The 13,695-nt window shown below is 42.4% G+C and overlaps 1 protein-coding gene across 1 annotated transcript in view; it reads right to left on the reverse strand.

The window, feature by feature from the left end:
• Window positions 1–1,393: 1,393 nt before the first annotated feature.
• Adamts12 (ADAM metallopeptidase with thrombospondin type 1 motif 12) overlaps window positions 1,394–13,695 on the reverse strand; it is a 263,963-nt gene continuing 251,661 nt past the window's right edge. The window contains 2 exon segments of the mRNA XM_028884425.2: window positions 1,394–3,362; window positions 13,224–13,383. Coding sequence (XP_028740258.1) covers window positions 3,184–3,362; window positions 13,224–13,383 — 339 coding nt within the window. The 3' untranslated portion in view covers window positions 1,394–3,183.

Consider the following 13,695-nt stretch of genomic DNA (forward strand, 5'->3'; position numbering starts at 1 on the left):
TGTGTGCTCTTGTTTAAGAAAACCTATGACTGAACAGTTAGCCCTACACAAGAAAGCAATCATTTGTTACAGGATATGTATGATTCATGACTTGAACAGAGTATAAGTTTCCAGGAATATTGTTCTCTTATGGCATAATACTGTTTTTGATGTTCAAGAATTAAATAGTCTATAACTTTTTGGAGAAGAGCTAAGTCTACCACTCTGAAAAGCAATGTAAACCCAACATGATGTATTTAAGCACAAGGTCCATTGGTGGACCTCTCTGGCTCATGGTAAATGTATAATCCAGTGTCTCTTGCTGAACTTCTTACTCATACCTTCAAGGTGTTACTAAAGGAGGACATGGATGAAATAAATCAAGGCCTCATATTTGATCCTGTGAAGACACTATCCAGTTGTTGCTACCACAGTCATCCTGATATTCAAGGTTCTTCTAGCATTTCAAGCACCAAGGATCTATGGTGTTCCAATAACCCACAGCCGAGCAGCTGACTGATGAGTCCTATAGCAGACACAAATGGCACATGCCATAGAACAGTCTCACTATGATAGAGGAAAGGGATGTCCATGATGTGTGATCGGAGGTCTATTTCTTGTGTTTGAGGAACTGGAGAAAAATCTAGAATGGAGCACCTGGCCAGACCCTCTCCACAGGCTTTTTATGTTCTCCACCACATGGGCAACAAATGACATGGTTTGTTTATTTATTTATTTTTGCATTGGGAAATCTGGCCTAGTTTAGTTTGTTGAGGTCAGTAGGAATCCAGGTTTGTTCCTGAGTTATCTAAACCTGGTCACACCCAGGACTCTGATGTCATGTACTTTTACCCTGTGCTAGAACAGTACCAGATTAAGCTGAATTCACATGGCTTACTAAATTAATCCCTCTGAAAGCCTAGACTACTAGTCTTTGCAATTTTTTTCATTAGAAAAAGATTCTTCTCCACCTTTCCATTCCTCCCACTCCCAGAATAATGTAAGTATTTCTCTGAAATTGCTGTTTCACCAGAGTTTGTCATTGACCAGCAATGTTTATATTAAAGATAGAATACAAGAAAGTATGCTTAACTACACATAAATTCCCTGGCTCCAGCAAATATGTACTTTCTCCTGTTTCTGGTATACCTTGAATCTTATCCAAAGCCCAGTGTTTTGTTTTCCACAGGAACTGATCAGAATAATGCACACTAGTGGCTTGATAAAGAGTTTAGAAGTACTGGGCAGTGGAAGTGCGTGCCTTTAATCCCAGCATTCAGGAGGCAGAGGATCTCTGTGAGTTGGAGGCCATCCTGTCTATAGAGTGAGTTCCAGGACAGCCAGGGCTACCCAGAGAAATTCTGTCTCAAAAAGCAAAAAAAAAAAAAAAAAAAAAAAAAAAAAAAAAAAAAAAAAAAAAAAAGAGAGAAAAGAAAAGAAAAGAAAAAAGAAAAATTTAAAAGTACATAATATATAATGTTGTGTTCATGGTCTCAGAGCAAATGAAACTGGCATTGGCCAGCAACACCATCTCACACAAAGCCGAAGATGTCCATTTGGAAGTTCTTATTTGCTTAGCCATTCATATGACTACCAGCTAACGTTTCTGTTAGCTCTGCCGACATCTGGTTATTAGCACCAGGTTCAATAGCACCATTCTGCTGAACAGACAGGTAACTACAGGGAGTGGTGGGGTACTGTATTCCAGAGTGAAGATGATGTATATTGGTGCACAAGTCTACAACTATGCAGTCCATCACAGGCAGGCACACACTGCCTCCTCTCAAGAGCTCGTTCTGAGGTCTCTCTCTGGGACTTACATCTCTCCACACACCCATTCTTTCTGTCTAGCTTCAGTTCACAGGCTCGCCCGGAGATTTGCTCTGAGTTTGTGATCACAGCCTACTCTGCCTTCAGTCAGAGGCAATGTCTGGAATAAGCATTCTAACTTTCATTTCAGTGATCTGGATCCTCTTGACTTACCTGGTCTCCACAAGGTAAACTAGCCTTTGTTTTTGATCTGTGTGTACAAATACATGCACGCACGTGTGTCACTAGAGATCAAACCTATAGCCTTGCACGTGCTAAATATGCATTTTGCCCTAGTTGTCTCTCTAGAGGCAAAAGACTTCTAAAAGTCACTAGTGGGTACACTAAATAGATCATCTCTCCCAGTTCTTAGAATTTTTTTTCCCTCCTAACTAAAGTATACATTTCTACTAAATTCTTAGACAGTACAATTTACCTGATTCTAATTTTGAAGTGGTTTGACCTTTATAACTTCACCTTTTCTCTCAGGAGAGATAGGGTGAGATGAGAGCCAGCACCCGGTTATAGTAGTTTTATATCCTTCTGGGCTGAAGATGATGGTGGGACCTGAGGCCCTGACCCAGATAGAGGCAGGACAGGAGAGAGAATGGCAGACAGGGACATTCATCTGTTCTGTGAAGGAACTGGCAAAGCCAGGAAAATTCAAAGAACAAAGGCCACATTTTCTTTCTTCTGCGAGCAAGAGGTTGATTTGTGCTCATTTGTATTTTTAGTAGAAACTGAACTGAAGTCAGAGATGACTTCTGGATCAATGGTCTAATCCCCTTGGGCTGCATTGATGTCTGTGTGTCCTTAATCTCGAATCTCCCTGGTCTGTCCCAAGATTTTAGACTTCCAGTTGTGAAGTCCTGCAGGGCTGGAGGGTAGACTGAGGGTCAGCTAGCATTCTCTTCTCATCCTTATTGACTACTGAATAAATGTTCCTAAAAACTGCCCCAGTGGCTACCCAAGGAAGCCAAGGAGGATATATTCTTGAAGACAAATTAAAAAGATTATCTGTTCCCTGGGTAAGTGTGGCTGTTTCTTGATTTTCTTGAGGTAGTTTGGAAAAAAAGCTGTTCTCTATTTTTATCTTTAAAGGGGAAAAGACATCTTTTTCACAGACTTGCCTAATCTGGTACTTTCCCCAGGCTCTCATCTCAGCTGCTTCAGAATTCTCTCAAATACTTCCTTTGTCTTCCTATCAGGGAGCAGCTAGCACCAAGCTTTCTATAAGGAACATTTTGTGGCTAGACAAACACATTGCATTTTGTTTTGTTGTGATCTATAGTTGAACCTAGCATGTGTAAAGTGAAATAGTAATGAAGTGGCCTTCTGGACCATGTTCTTGAGCAGCAGGCTGTGGAGGTTGATGATGATGGCTTCTTTCTGAACCTAGAGGGTGCCATGATTTTGGAGCTGCTGCTGTTTTCTTTGCCTTTGAGTGTGGATGCTCTGCGTCTGCGGACATGAGAGGCAGCACTGTGCTCTCACTGAGGGCACAGAGCATTTCTTCATGGATTTTAGCGTCTCGCAGAAGCTGGTTGAAAGCCTGTCCTTTGTGCACGTTAAATCTGTGGGAGAAGAAAACAAGAAGAAATAAATGGACGGTGCCAATTCACACAGAGACCCTCCCCTGGTCATCACACGGAGAATGAGAGGCTGTGAGGCACTCAGCCCTAAACAGGTCATACATCGAACACCCCTCCGCACAAGGCTCGGGGATATGTGAGGAAGAGGAGGGAGAAAGATTGTAGGAGGCAGAGGTGATGGAAAACACGAAGTATAATTACACATTTGAGTTTGTGGCACTGTAACAGCATATACAAGACCTGTGGAAGCTTAAGCCAGAAAAAGAAAAACAAAAACAAGACCCAGACTAGAGACAGGAAATGGACATGAACTCTCACTGCCAGCCAAGGAGCTATTGACCTTGATAGCTGCCAAGGAGTCAGTTTTCATTGTGAGCCCTCATCGTTTAGGCATATGATAGGGCAGATTCCCCCACCCAAGACTAGACAAACAGCTGGCTGCTGAAGCTTTCGTCAAGGGTAAAGTTAAATTCCAGGGCAATTTGTGGGCAATCTGATAGCCAGAAGAAAAATGCCTGCAGGTGCAGCTTTGGGGGGGGGGGGGGGGGCAGGGGGAAGCATGTTCTCAGGGTAGCTCTGAGCCCAGACGACCTCTAAAGTTCTAGATGAGGCCCCGTGACACTCCCGGTAACCCCTGCTCTGCCTTTTCAGTACACCAAACTAGAAAGCAAAACTGGTCTCTTTTCTCAGTGAAAGGAACCCAGAGAGTGTGTGTGTCTCTCAGCTCTGCAGAGAGACCCCCAAGTTTTAGCTTTTGCTGGGCTAACAGTGACAGATGGACAACACAAATCAGACTCAACAGAGAAGAAGACAAAAGAAGACTCAGATTTGGGGTAGGAAGGGGTGGGAGTGTGGAGAAGCTGATATGGGAGGAGCTGGGGGAGAGAGGGTAAAAATGTTCAAAATACATTATATGAAATTCTCAAAGAATTAGTAAAAATGTCATTTTAAGACAGCCAAAGACTATCCTTTGTAGGTGAAAAAGCACAACTTCTATTAATGTAATACTTTCTGTATCTACCAAGAAAGGACCACAGCAATTCAGAATAGTAGGTAGTCAATGAACTACCAAGTATCAAACATTGTAGAGCGTTTGTGTTAAACTGACGTCATTCCTGTATGGTCAAGTTAGGCATTTCCATTGTGCCATGGCTGCCTGATGGGCAAAAGATACACACTCACTCTTTGCTTTTGGGTCAACTCTAGACTTGCTTAGAGATGTCAGTAAATAAATTCCTCGAGGGCCACTGGGTGTTTGAGTCTGTCCTGGCAAGAATCTTGTTCCCATAGCTACCAGACAAAGGGGCTGAGAGACACTGAAGCAGGCCTATATTCAGTCTACACTTGCAGCCAGGAGGACCCAAAACCTGTCTAAATCAACAGGGCACTGAATGACCTATTGATATTGAGAGAAAAGAAAGACTGTCGTTGTAAACTGTGAGAACAGAGGTGTTCTCCATGCAGCATTGTCAGGGCAAAAGTTGCAAACAGCATTTTACAAACTTTCCTTCTTTTCATCTACATCAATTAAACGTTCTCCTCATTTCACAAGTGAGAAAAATAGTCTATAGCAGCTAAGAACTTGTAAGGTGTCATCTAACTGGATAAGTGGCACGGCCAGGTCCGCAGCAGGCAGCGTTGACTTTAGAACTCATTATTGCACTGTTTAGAGCGCCCAGCAACCAGTCAGCTACTCTCCATGTCTCCTGAGCACTGCTCAGAAAGGGGGATATGGATACAGAGTGTCTTCTCTACCACCTAAAACTATATAGATGAAGACATGAGACATGAACAAATATTGCCTTCCACTGTCCCTACGGAACTACTACCTGAATTCTAATTCCTGTTCCTGAGCTTCAGATAAGGACTTAATTTTCTTTGTCTTGCTTTTCTCACGTACTCAGAAAAATTAGAATAGATTATAAAAAGGCCATCCATACATACAATTCTGTTGTGTCTCTCCTTTTCTTTAGACAAGGTTTACTGGCCTTGAACTTGTAATCAGCTTCCCAGCGCTAGGATTATAGCACGTGCCCCCGATCCCAGCTTTCACACACACACACACACACACACACACACACACACACACTCACACACACACACACACACACACACACACACACACTTCTCCAAGTGATTTTCCAAACACATTGGCCCACATACTACAGTACAGTAATAGTTCTAGAAGGAGTTCACTTCTAGAAATTCAGTGAGGTCCAATTTTTTTTCCTTGAGAAAGTGAAATTATTTCAGACTTTGCTTGAGTGCTCTGGTAGCCCTGGACATCTCTTTTCTTTTTTCTTTCCAAGGAACTCTAATATGTCAATAGTCTTGAAGAAAAATGTTTTCACTAACAGCTAGTGCATTGTCCCATGTAAACAGAAGAGTCAGCAACTAGAAATTAGTAATGTCTTCTTGACTCTGAATCTGTACTTTTCACTGCTGTGTTTTTCACCTTCAGATTACAGAGGCATACATGCTTTTTATTTCCTTAGAAATTATTTGTTGACTGTGCCCTGTGTTTATTTGAAAAAAAAAAAAGCTTTTTCTACCAGCTTTGTGAATCCTGGTTTTTGTAAAATATAACAAAATAAAAGATAATAAGATAAAATAAAAACTATCACATCGAAGTTTGACAGGAAAAACCAACAGAAGGAAAAAAGCCCAAGAGAAGACACAAGAGAGTCAGAGACCCACTTGTTCACACACTCAGGAATCCCATAAAAGCACTATACTGGAAACCATACTAAGTACACTGAGGACTCGTGCTGGTGTATAGTATATGTGCTGGTGCAGACCTGTGCAGGCCCAGGGCATATTGCCTTGTTTCTGTGAATTCATATGAGCTTTGCACATGTTGATTTAGAGGGCCTCGTTGAGAATTCTGTTTTATTTGAAGCACACTTAGGGATAAGGAACATATAATGATCTTGGACCCCAAAATCTGTCTTTATTCTTGAATCTTTTCTTCCTCAGCTCCCTGATTTAAGCATATTACTAAAAATCTGTCTCTCCTAAAAGACATAAAGAATTTGTTTGCATTTTCTAAAGTTCCAGTAAGGGAGCCCATGATTGGTTTGAGCATCAGTACTGTACAATATCCCTTCTAGCATCTTCCATGTGCTCACCAGTGTCGCAGGCATTCTCCAGGGCAGGTGGACTGTACATTTGTGGGCTGTTGCTTTATAACAAGTCATGTTTCTGTTTCTGGAACAGAGTCCAGCATGAAATCCCAGATGCCACATGACTTCCCAAACTTATTAGCATCTAAAGTCCTCACAGGATGTAAGTGGAAAAAGTACATGTTGGGGAACTCTTTGCTACACATTCTTTCCCATAAGAGTTCTCTGGAGTTGCTATGATCAATGGAGAAGACACAGGAAATGGGAAGGCTTGGCAAGCAGCCTAGCTTTCCACAAAGCTTCTTTGGACCCTGCTGGCTCACACAGATCCTTCCCAGCTCAGTCTCCAAACCTGTGTTACTACTGTGTTACTTGCTGAACTGAATGGTGTGTGGGCCTTTTCTACTGAAGGCTAGTATGACATTAGTGAGGAGGTGTCTGTGGTGATCTGAAGAGTCTCTAGAAGCCCCTCCCGCCCCCATTAAGTCTGCAGTTTAAGTGCCCACTAGTTTTTCCATGTCCACTTTGGCATGTCTGTTCAGTTTAAGAACCTGCTCCACAAGAGGGAAGCTGTGCGCGGTACTGGAAACCTCGCTAACTACTCAGTGCTAGTGAAATCATGGCTATTAGAGGAAAATCTACAACCACTAATTTAATAAACCAGTAGAACCCCTGACAAAACAAGCTATAAACATTTGTCCTCATACTCACAATAAGTGTAGTCTTCATCCCTAGTCAAAGAAACTTCTCTTTGCAACAGATACAGACCTTTACAGAAAGCCACAACCAATCAAGATGCAGAATTGTGGAGCCCAGTCCCATTGGATGTGTCTACAAAACACTCACATACCTAAGGCTCAGGGAACATTTTGGAAGAGGGGGAAGATCGGGGAGTTTGCTGTGAGATTATATCTCCTAGTAATATCAGAAGCTACACCCATAGAGTCTCATCATTACTACCCAAACATGGGATGAACGAGGATGACAACAATGATCTTCCTTTTTGAAACCTGAAGGCTCCAAAGAAACTAAGTAAGCAATCCAGTCTCCTGTAGCTGGGATATGATGTCATCTCAGTGCTTCTAAAGCTTTGCCCTCAGGAGAATGAGTCTCTTGTGCTGATTATTCAGAATTGGGGGAGGAACTTACATGGACAAGTGTCCCATGCCCAGAACAGTTTAATTTGCTCAAAACGGGGAGCCCACCTGTCACATTATGTTAATATCTAATGACTAAAGAGGTTTACTCAAGCCTGGCAGTGTTGCCTGCACTTGAGATCCCAGCTCTCAAAGTCCTGCAAACATACCCACTTCTGGAGTCCTGCTGTTCCAGAGAGGAGATCCAGAAGCAACAAGAGAGGATGCAAAGGGCCTGTGTTGGTGGTTGGTACCTGGCCTAAGTCCAGCAAGTGATTTAGACAGTGACAGTGAACCCCACTTCACGGCAGGGCGTAATTACACCAGTTCTCTTCAGTATTGTAAAAACAGTGAAGGCTTCTGTTCATCAGCCAACTGGATCCCAGCCCCGAAGTGCACACAATGCTTGTAATTAGGGGCAGCTTGGAGAGCCGGTCTCGGTTCTCCTCTGTCTATTCAATAGCATCCTTGGACATTTAAAAGGACAATCATCTGCCTGTTCTCCTACAGGCAGCTGGGTCTAAGTTGATGAAATTGTATTTTTTCCCATGAAAGAAAATTTCAATGTTGCTGACAGTTTCCATAAGACTGAGAGCTCCCTGATGCCAAGGCAACTTACTCACAGCATTTAGCACTGGCAAGAAGCATCTTCTGAACAACAATGCTGTGGAATGAGTGAATAAACAAATCCTAGTTAACCGGAAAATTCAGCAGAAAATTTACAGACTCAAATGTTTATTTGCTGTATTACTACTTAATCTTTCCTACTCCTCATCACTCAAACTGAACAGTAAGAACAAAGCTTACAATGAAACCCTGGGATGTGGCCAGAAATATAGTTGTGGGGTATTTGCCTAATATATAGAAAGCCCTCAGTTTATTTCCCAGCACTAAAAAAAAAAAAAAAAAAAAAAAAAAAAAAAAAAACCAAGAAAACAACAATATAATAATTTTGCTTAAAAAAAAAAAAAAACAGCCTCCAAACCCTACCTGTTTGTAAAAGGTTTTATAATCTAACATAGTTGTTCTAATTTAGATTTAAGTTATTAAAATTCTGATGGATGAGTGTAGCTTATGGTATGTCTAGGAGATGTCAGAATCTCATAGCTAACTCCCTGTTCCTCTGGCTGTTGCAATATTCTGACTCTTCTCCCACAATGAACAGGGAAAGCAAAGGTGGACTCAACCCTACACAAAGAACTGTAGGCAACCAAGGAATGCTGAGAGCAGGAGACATAGTCTTCCCCAGGGAAGAGCATGCCAGTTGGTTATCCAATACTAAGTGGTCAGCCATGAAAACATATACATGAAAGTGACATTATACAGACTGAGCAGGTGGTATTTATATATTTAGGAATATATACACGCATGCGTGCGCGCGCACACACACACACACACACACACACACACACACACATACACACAGATGCATAACAACAATTAAAGAAAAAAAGGGTTGTGAACTTGAAAGAGCAAGGGGGTATACTTTGGAGGGTTTAGAGATAGGAAAGGGAAGGGGGAAACTACAAAATTATATTAATCTCAAAGAAACTTGAAGTTCATATGGTACCTAAAAGAAGTAGAATGGCCTATAGGAAAGCAATGTATATCTTGTGTGAACTCATACTAGATATTACATGATGGATATGGGGGTATTTATTGCAATGCCTATCTGGCAAGAATCTTGGTATTGAAGAATTTGGTTTCAAAGCTTCTTGGTATATATGGGGTCAGGATAGGTGGTTGGCTCCTTAAGTCAAAGAATTTCTTGCAACTGTTCTTGCCTGCTGCCTCTTTATGAGTAGGCATGAAGCTAGTAATTAACTTTTGTTGTCCTGATAATTATTGGTGAGTGCAATTCATTGTTATTTACATCAGCTGCCAGCTAACTGTTAGTCACAATCTAGTCAGTGCGAGATTTCAAGATGGAAAATATAATGTTTATGTTTAGTTCGGTTTTGGCTATTGAATATTTTATTGTCTAGCAATAGGACAAGTTAATCTACATATAGTTAATGATAACCCCTAATAACAGGCATGATCGAAGTAGACCAGATGGTTGCTCCCATTTTATAAAAACCACATCTTAGGAGGGGTTCAACAGTGTCAACATTTTAAAAGCATGGTTTAATAGAAAGTGATAGGATGAAATAAAAAGAAGATCCCCAAATTGGCTCCCTAATCTATGACAGAATGCCCTTCAAATTCTAATGGGCACCTGGCTCATCCATGGAATGTTTCAGTGCATGGTCTGATTCAGTAGGTTTGGGGTGAAGTCTGAGATCCACTATTGTAGCAAACTTCTGGCAGACACCAATTCAGCTTGTCCAGGCACCATACTTTGAGGACTAAGAGTCTGGCAGCTCTGGAATTGAGTCCTCACTGGTTTCTCTTCATATTTCCAGGGAGGATAACGGAAGCCACCCTCAGGTGCAAAAACCAGAAAGAAGCTACAGGTGATAATTATATTTCTAGTATTTATCCCCCAGGACATTAGGATCAGGATTTCACCCCAGATTTGATTTCTCCTGACCTCCACACCTACACAGTAAACAAAGCACAGGCCACTCTCACCCAAGGGATTCACACAGTCCTTAACAAACATGTCCTAGCCTAAACTCATGACTTTCAGGCATTTCCAACCCCACCCTGGCGCAGTAGCTCCGTCGTCTCTGTCACCCAGCGAAGAAATGCAGAAACTGGCTTTTCTCTCCTTCCTGCCACAAACTCCAGACTCTTGAGAATAGCACCTTGATCTCTTATTTCTTCTTTCTGTCTACACTTCTCTTGTTCATTCCCATGTACCCTTTACATGAGTAAACTGCAGACTCCTAACTGGAACTCACTCTCTCTCTCTCTCTCTCTCTCTCTCTCTCTCTCTCTCTCTCTCTCTCTCTCTCTCTCTCTCTCTCTCTCTCTCTCTCTCTCCTTTCCTTTAACTAAAAAAAAGTTAAGTTTTTTAATTACAACTTTTCTCCCTTCCCTACCTTCCCTCTAAAACCACCTTATACCCCTCCTTTCTCTCTTTCAAACTCATGGGATTTTCTGTTGGATTGTTATTACATATATACATATACATATATACACACATATATGTGCATATATATAAATACAGATACATTCCTAAACATAGCCTGCTCAGTCTGTATAATGTTGTTTGCAATGTCTGTTTTCCTGACTGACCACTTGAATTTGGATAACCAATCAGTGCGCTCTTCCCTGGAGAAGACTATTTCTCCCACTCCCAGCATTTCTCGGGTGCCTGGAGTTCTCCGTACATGTTTGAGGCTTCGTGGGATTTTCCCATCAACGTTGGCAAACACCTAAGACTCTGGGAACATTGTAGAAGACAGGCAGAATGATTGTAAAAACCAGACCAGGGAGTTTGCTGTTAGACTGTGTTCTTGTAATGTCAGAAGCTGACACATAAAGCCTCACCAACATGACTTCTTAAACTTGAGCTGAACAAGGATGACACTGTTGGACATGCCAGAAACAACTTATTTCCTTTACTCCCCTCCTTTGGATACTTCAACAGCTCTTTTCTGCCTCGGGGAGGAAGAGGTTCAAATCTACCAGCGTGCTCCACATACTCTTTATTACTGGAGCTTGAGCCTGCCTCTCAAGCTCTGTCATTTCCTAGCTTTCCTTGAGTTAGAGTCATCTAGCTTTTGTCCCGAGTATTCCAGAATTTAACACTTCCCCAGGCTCTCCCAAATGAGGTTAGATCCAAACTCTCATGTGTGCACAGCAAGGGCTCCTGCTAACGGAGCATCTCTCCAGCCTCTCTCCAGGTCTTTAACTTAAAGATTCCATAACCAATAGAGTGGAGGATATCAATAGAATGGACATGAAGCTTGTGTTTGAATCTACTCATTTGTAGATAAAGACATTTCAGTCTATTGGCATAAAATAACTTGTCGGAAGGAAGTAACAGCTGTTTCAGGATGAAGAACTTGTCTTCTGAGACAGGGTCTCATTATCTAGTTTGGGCTGGCCTTTAGATCCTCCTACCCCTGACAGCTGGATTTCTGGTGTATGTTGCCATGCCTGATTAAGCATTTGTCTTTTATAAGAACGTATTTATTATTTTGACATGTATGTGTGTGTGTACCTGCTTGAGTTTATGTACCTCATGTACATGTAGGAGCCTGTGGAAGCCAGACAAGGACATTGGATCCCCTGAAACTAGAGTTACAGGTAGCTGTGAGCCCCCAATGTGGGTGCTAGAAACCAAACCGGGGTCCTCTGCTAGAGCAGCAAGTGCTCTGAACTGCTGAGCTGTCTCTCCCAGCCCAGCATTTGTCTTTTAAAGGACGTTTCATACATGTTTAAAATCTTTAGAAGAAGTCTGTAAGGTTTGAGTTGTTTTCTCTATACCCCCAAAGAACACACAACTCAGAGTTAAATGACTTCGTAAAGTTGTGTAGGTGGAAAGTTCCCTCTCTGGAATGGAAAACTACTACCTGCCCATTTTCAGTGCTAGACCCTCTCCTCTGAAGATAGGCGACACGCAAGGAGTGAAACGGAGACCCGGGTTCTGCTATCAACTCTGTGTGTCACAAACATACCACGGGTCACCTCCCCAGGGTACCCTGTGGCACACTTAAAGTGATTAAAGTGGCTACATCCGATGTTACATTTTCAGGTACATGTTTAGATAATGCTGGAGATCTGGCCCATGGCCGTGAACATGGTGGGTAAGTGCTCTACCACCAAGGCACCCCAACCCTAAACCAGGTGCTTTTGAGGTGAAGTGACTGGAACAGACAGGGCTGACTGTCGGCTGCTCAGCCCTTCCCCTTTGGACTTCTGCCCACTGCCATGCCATGCTTGCCCCTCCCCCCACACAATCCCAAGCTTCTCTCCTTTTCAGCTTCTTTAATTCCAAGACACTCTGACTCTTCGGAAGATTGCTCACAGGCTACCAGAAGAACTCCTTTGTCTCTAGCATAGAGCTTTAACTGCTGGCAAAATCAATTCCTCTAAGGTAGCCCTTGGCCAGTCAGTAGAAAGTCCAGGAATGTGAACATCCTTCTGGGCTCAGACAGCATTTGGGTAAATACCTAATACTGGAGCTCTCTTGCAGGCTAAGCTGGGCTCTGTATACCTGGGCTTTGCCTGTTTCTTTTTATGTCATACTTCCCTCACTCCCTAATTGTCTTCCCTGAGAGCATGTCCTTAGTGAATGTATATTCACCTTAGCTTGTTTCTGGGCAACCTGACCTAAAGCAGTATACTTCGATTTATAGATCATTCTGTACCTGGATGGCTTCCTGAGAAAGGCTAATATCTCTCAGTCTTTGCAAAAACAAAGTAATTCTTTCTGTGTGGGATGACATCAGTGTAAATGTGCTCTGAGACAGGAAATCAGATGTGGTAATTCCTCAAGGAATCCATCAGAATTTATTAAATCACATCATCTGCTCTCACAATTCCTGTCTAGCCTCTTCAGCATCAAGACTTTCTGTTCAGCAAAGGGTCCAGAAAACTATTCACAAGCTGACTCACCAAGGATAACTTCCTCATGCAAAGCCGTCTCCCCCAGCACAGCCTTGCCCCACCTGAGCAACCCAGTCACCTACCAGCACTCTTCCTACAGACTTGCTGGTTGCATTTTTGGAATTCTGGGGGTCTGACTTCGTGGTCACAGAGGCACTGGCTTTGATCTTCAGTCGTACTGTTTTCTGAGGGGATGCAATGAACAGTTCTCTTCTGAGAGCCGCCGCCACAGGAAGTGGTACACTGAAAGAGAGACGTAGAAAGAATAGTAGTTCGTCCCTAGGACTACCAAGGGAGCATCTCTTACCCCACCACAGTCAGCTGAGAGATCTAAATTACAGCCCTTTGGAGCTAGGCCCATTGTGAGATCAAGGTGTAATTAAAACTACACTGCCATAGCTGAAATCTAAATCAATGCAAGATGTGAGTTTAGGAAAAGCCCTAGAGGCTGTTGGAATGAATTTAGCTTAATGTGCTAGTGGGTTCTCTGCAGAATGTGTTTCTCTTTCTCACATTTGAAAATTCCCTGCTGGTCTTATCACACAGCTACATGAG

This window comes from Peromyscus leucopus, chromosome 11, assembly GCF_004664715.2.
Source record: "Peromyscus leucopus breed LL Stock chromosome 11, UCI_PerLeu_2.1, whole genome shotgun sequence".
Taxonomy (NCBI): domain Eukaryota; kingdom Metazoa; phylum Chordata; class Mammalia; order Rodentia; family Cricetidae; genus Peromyscus; species Peromyscus leucopus.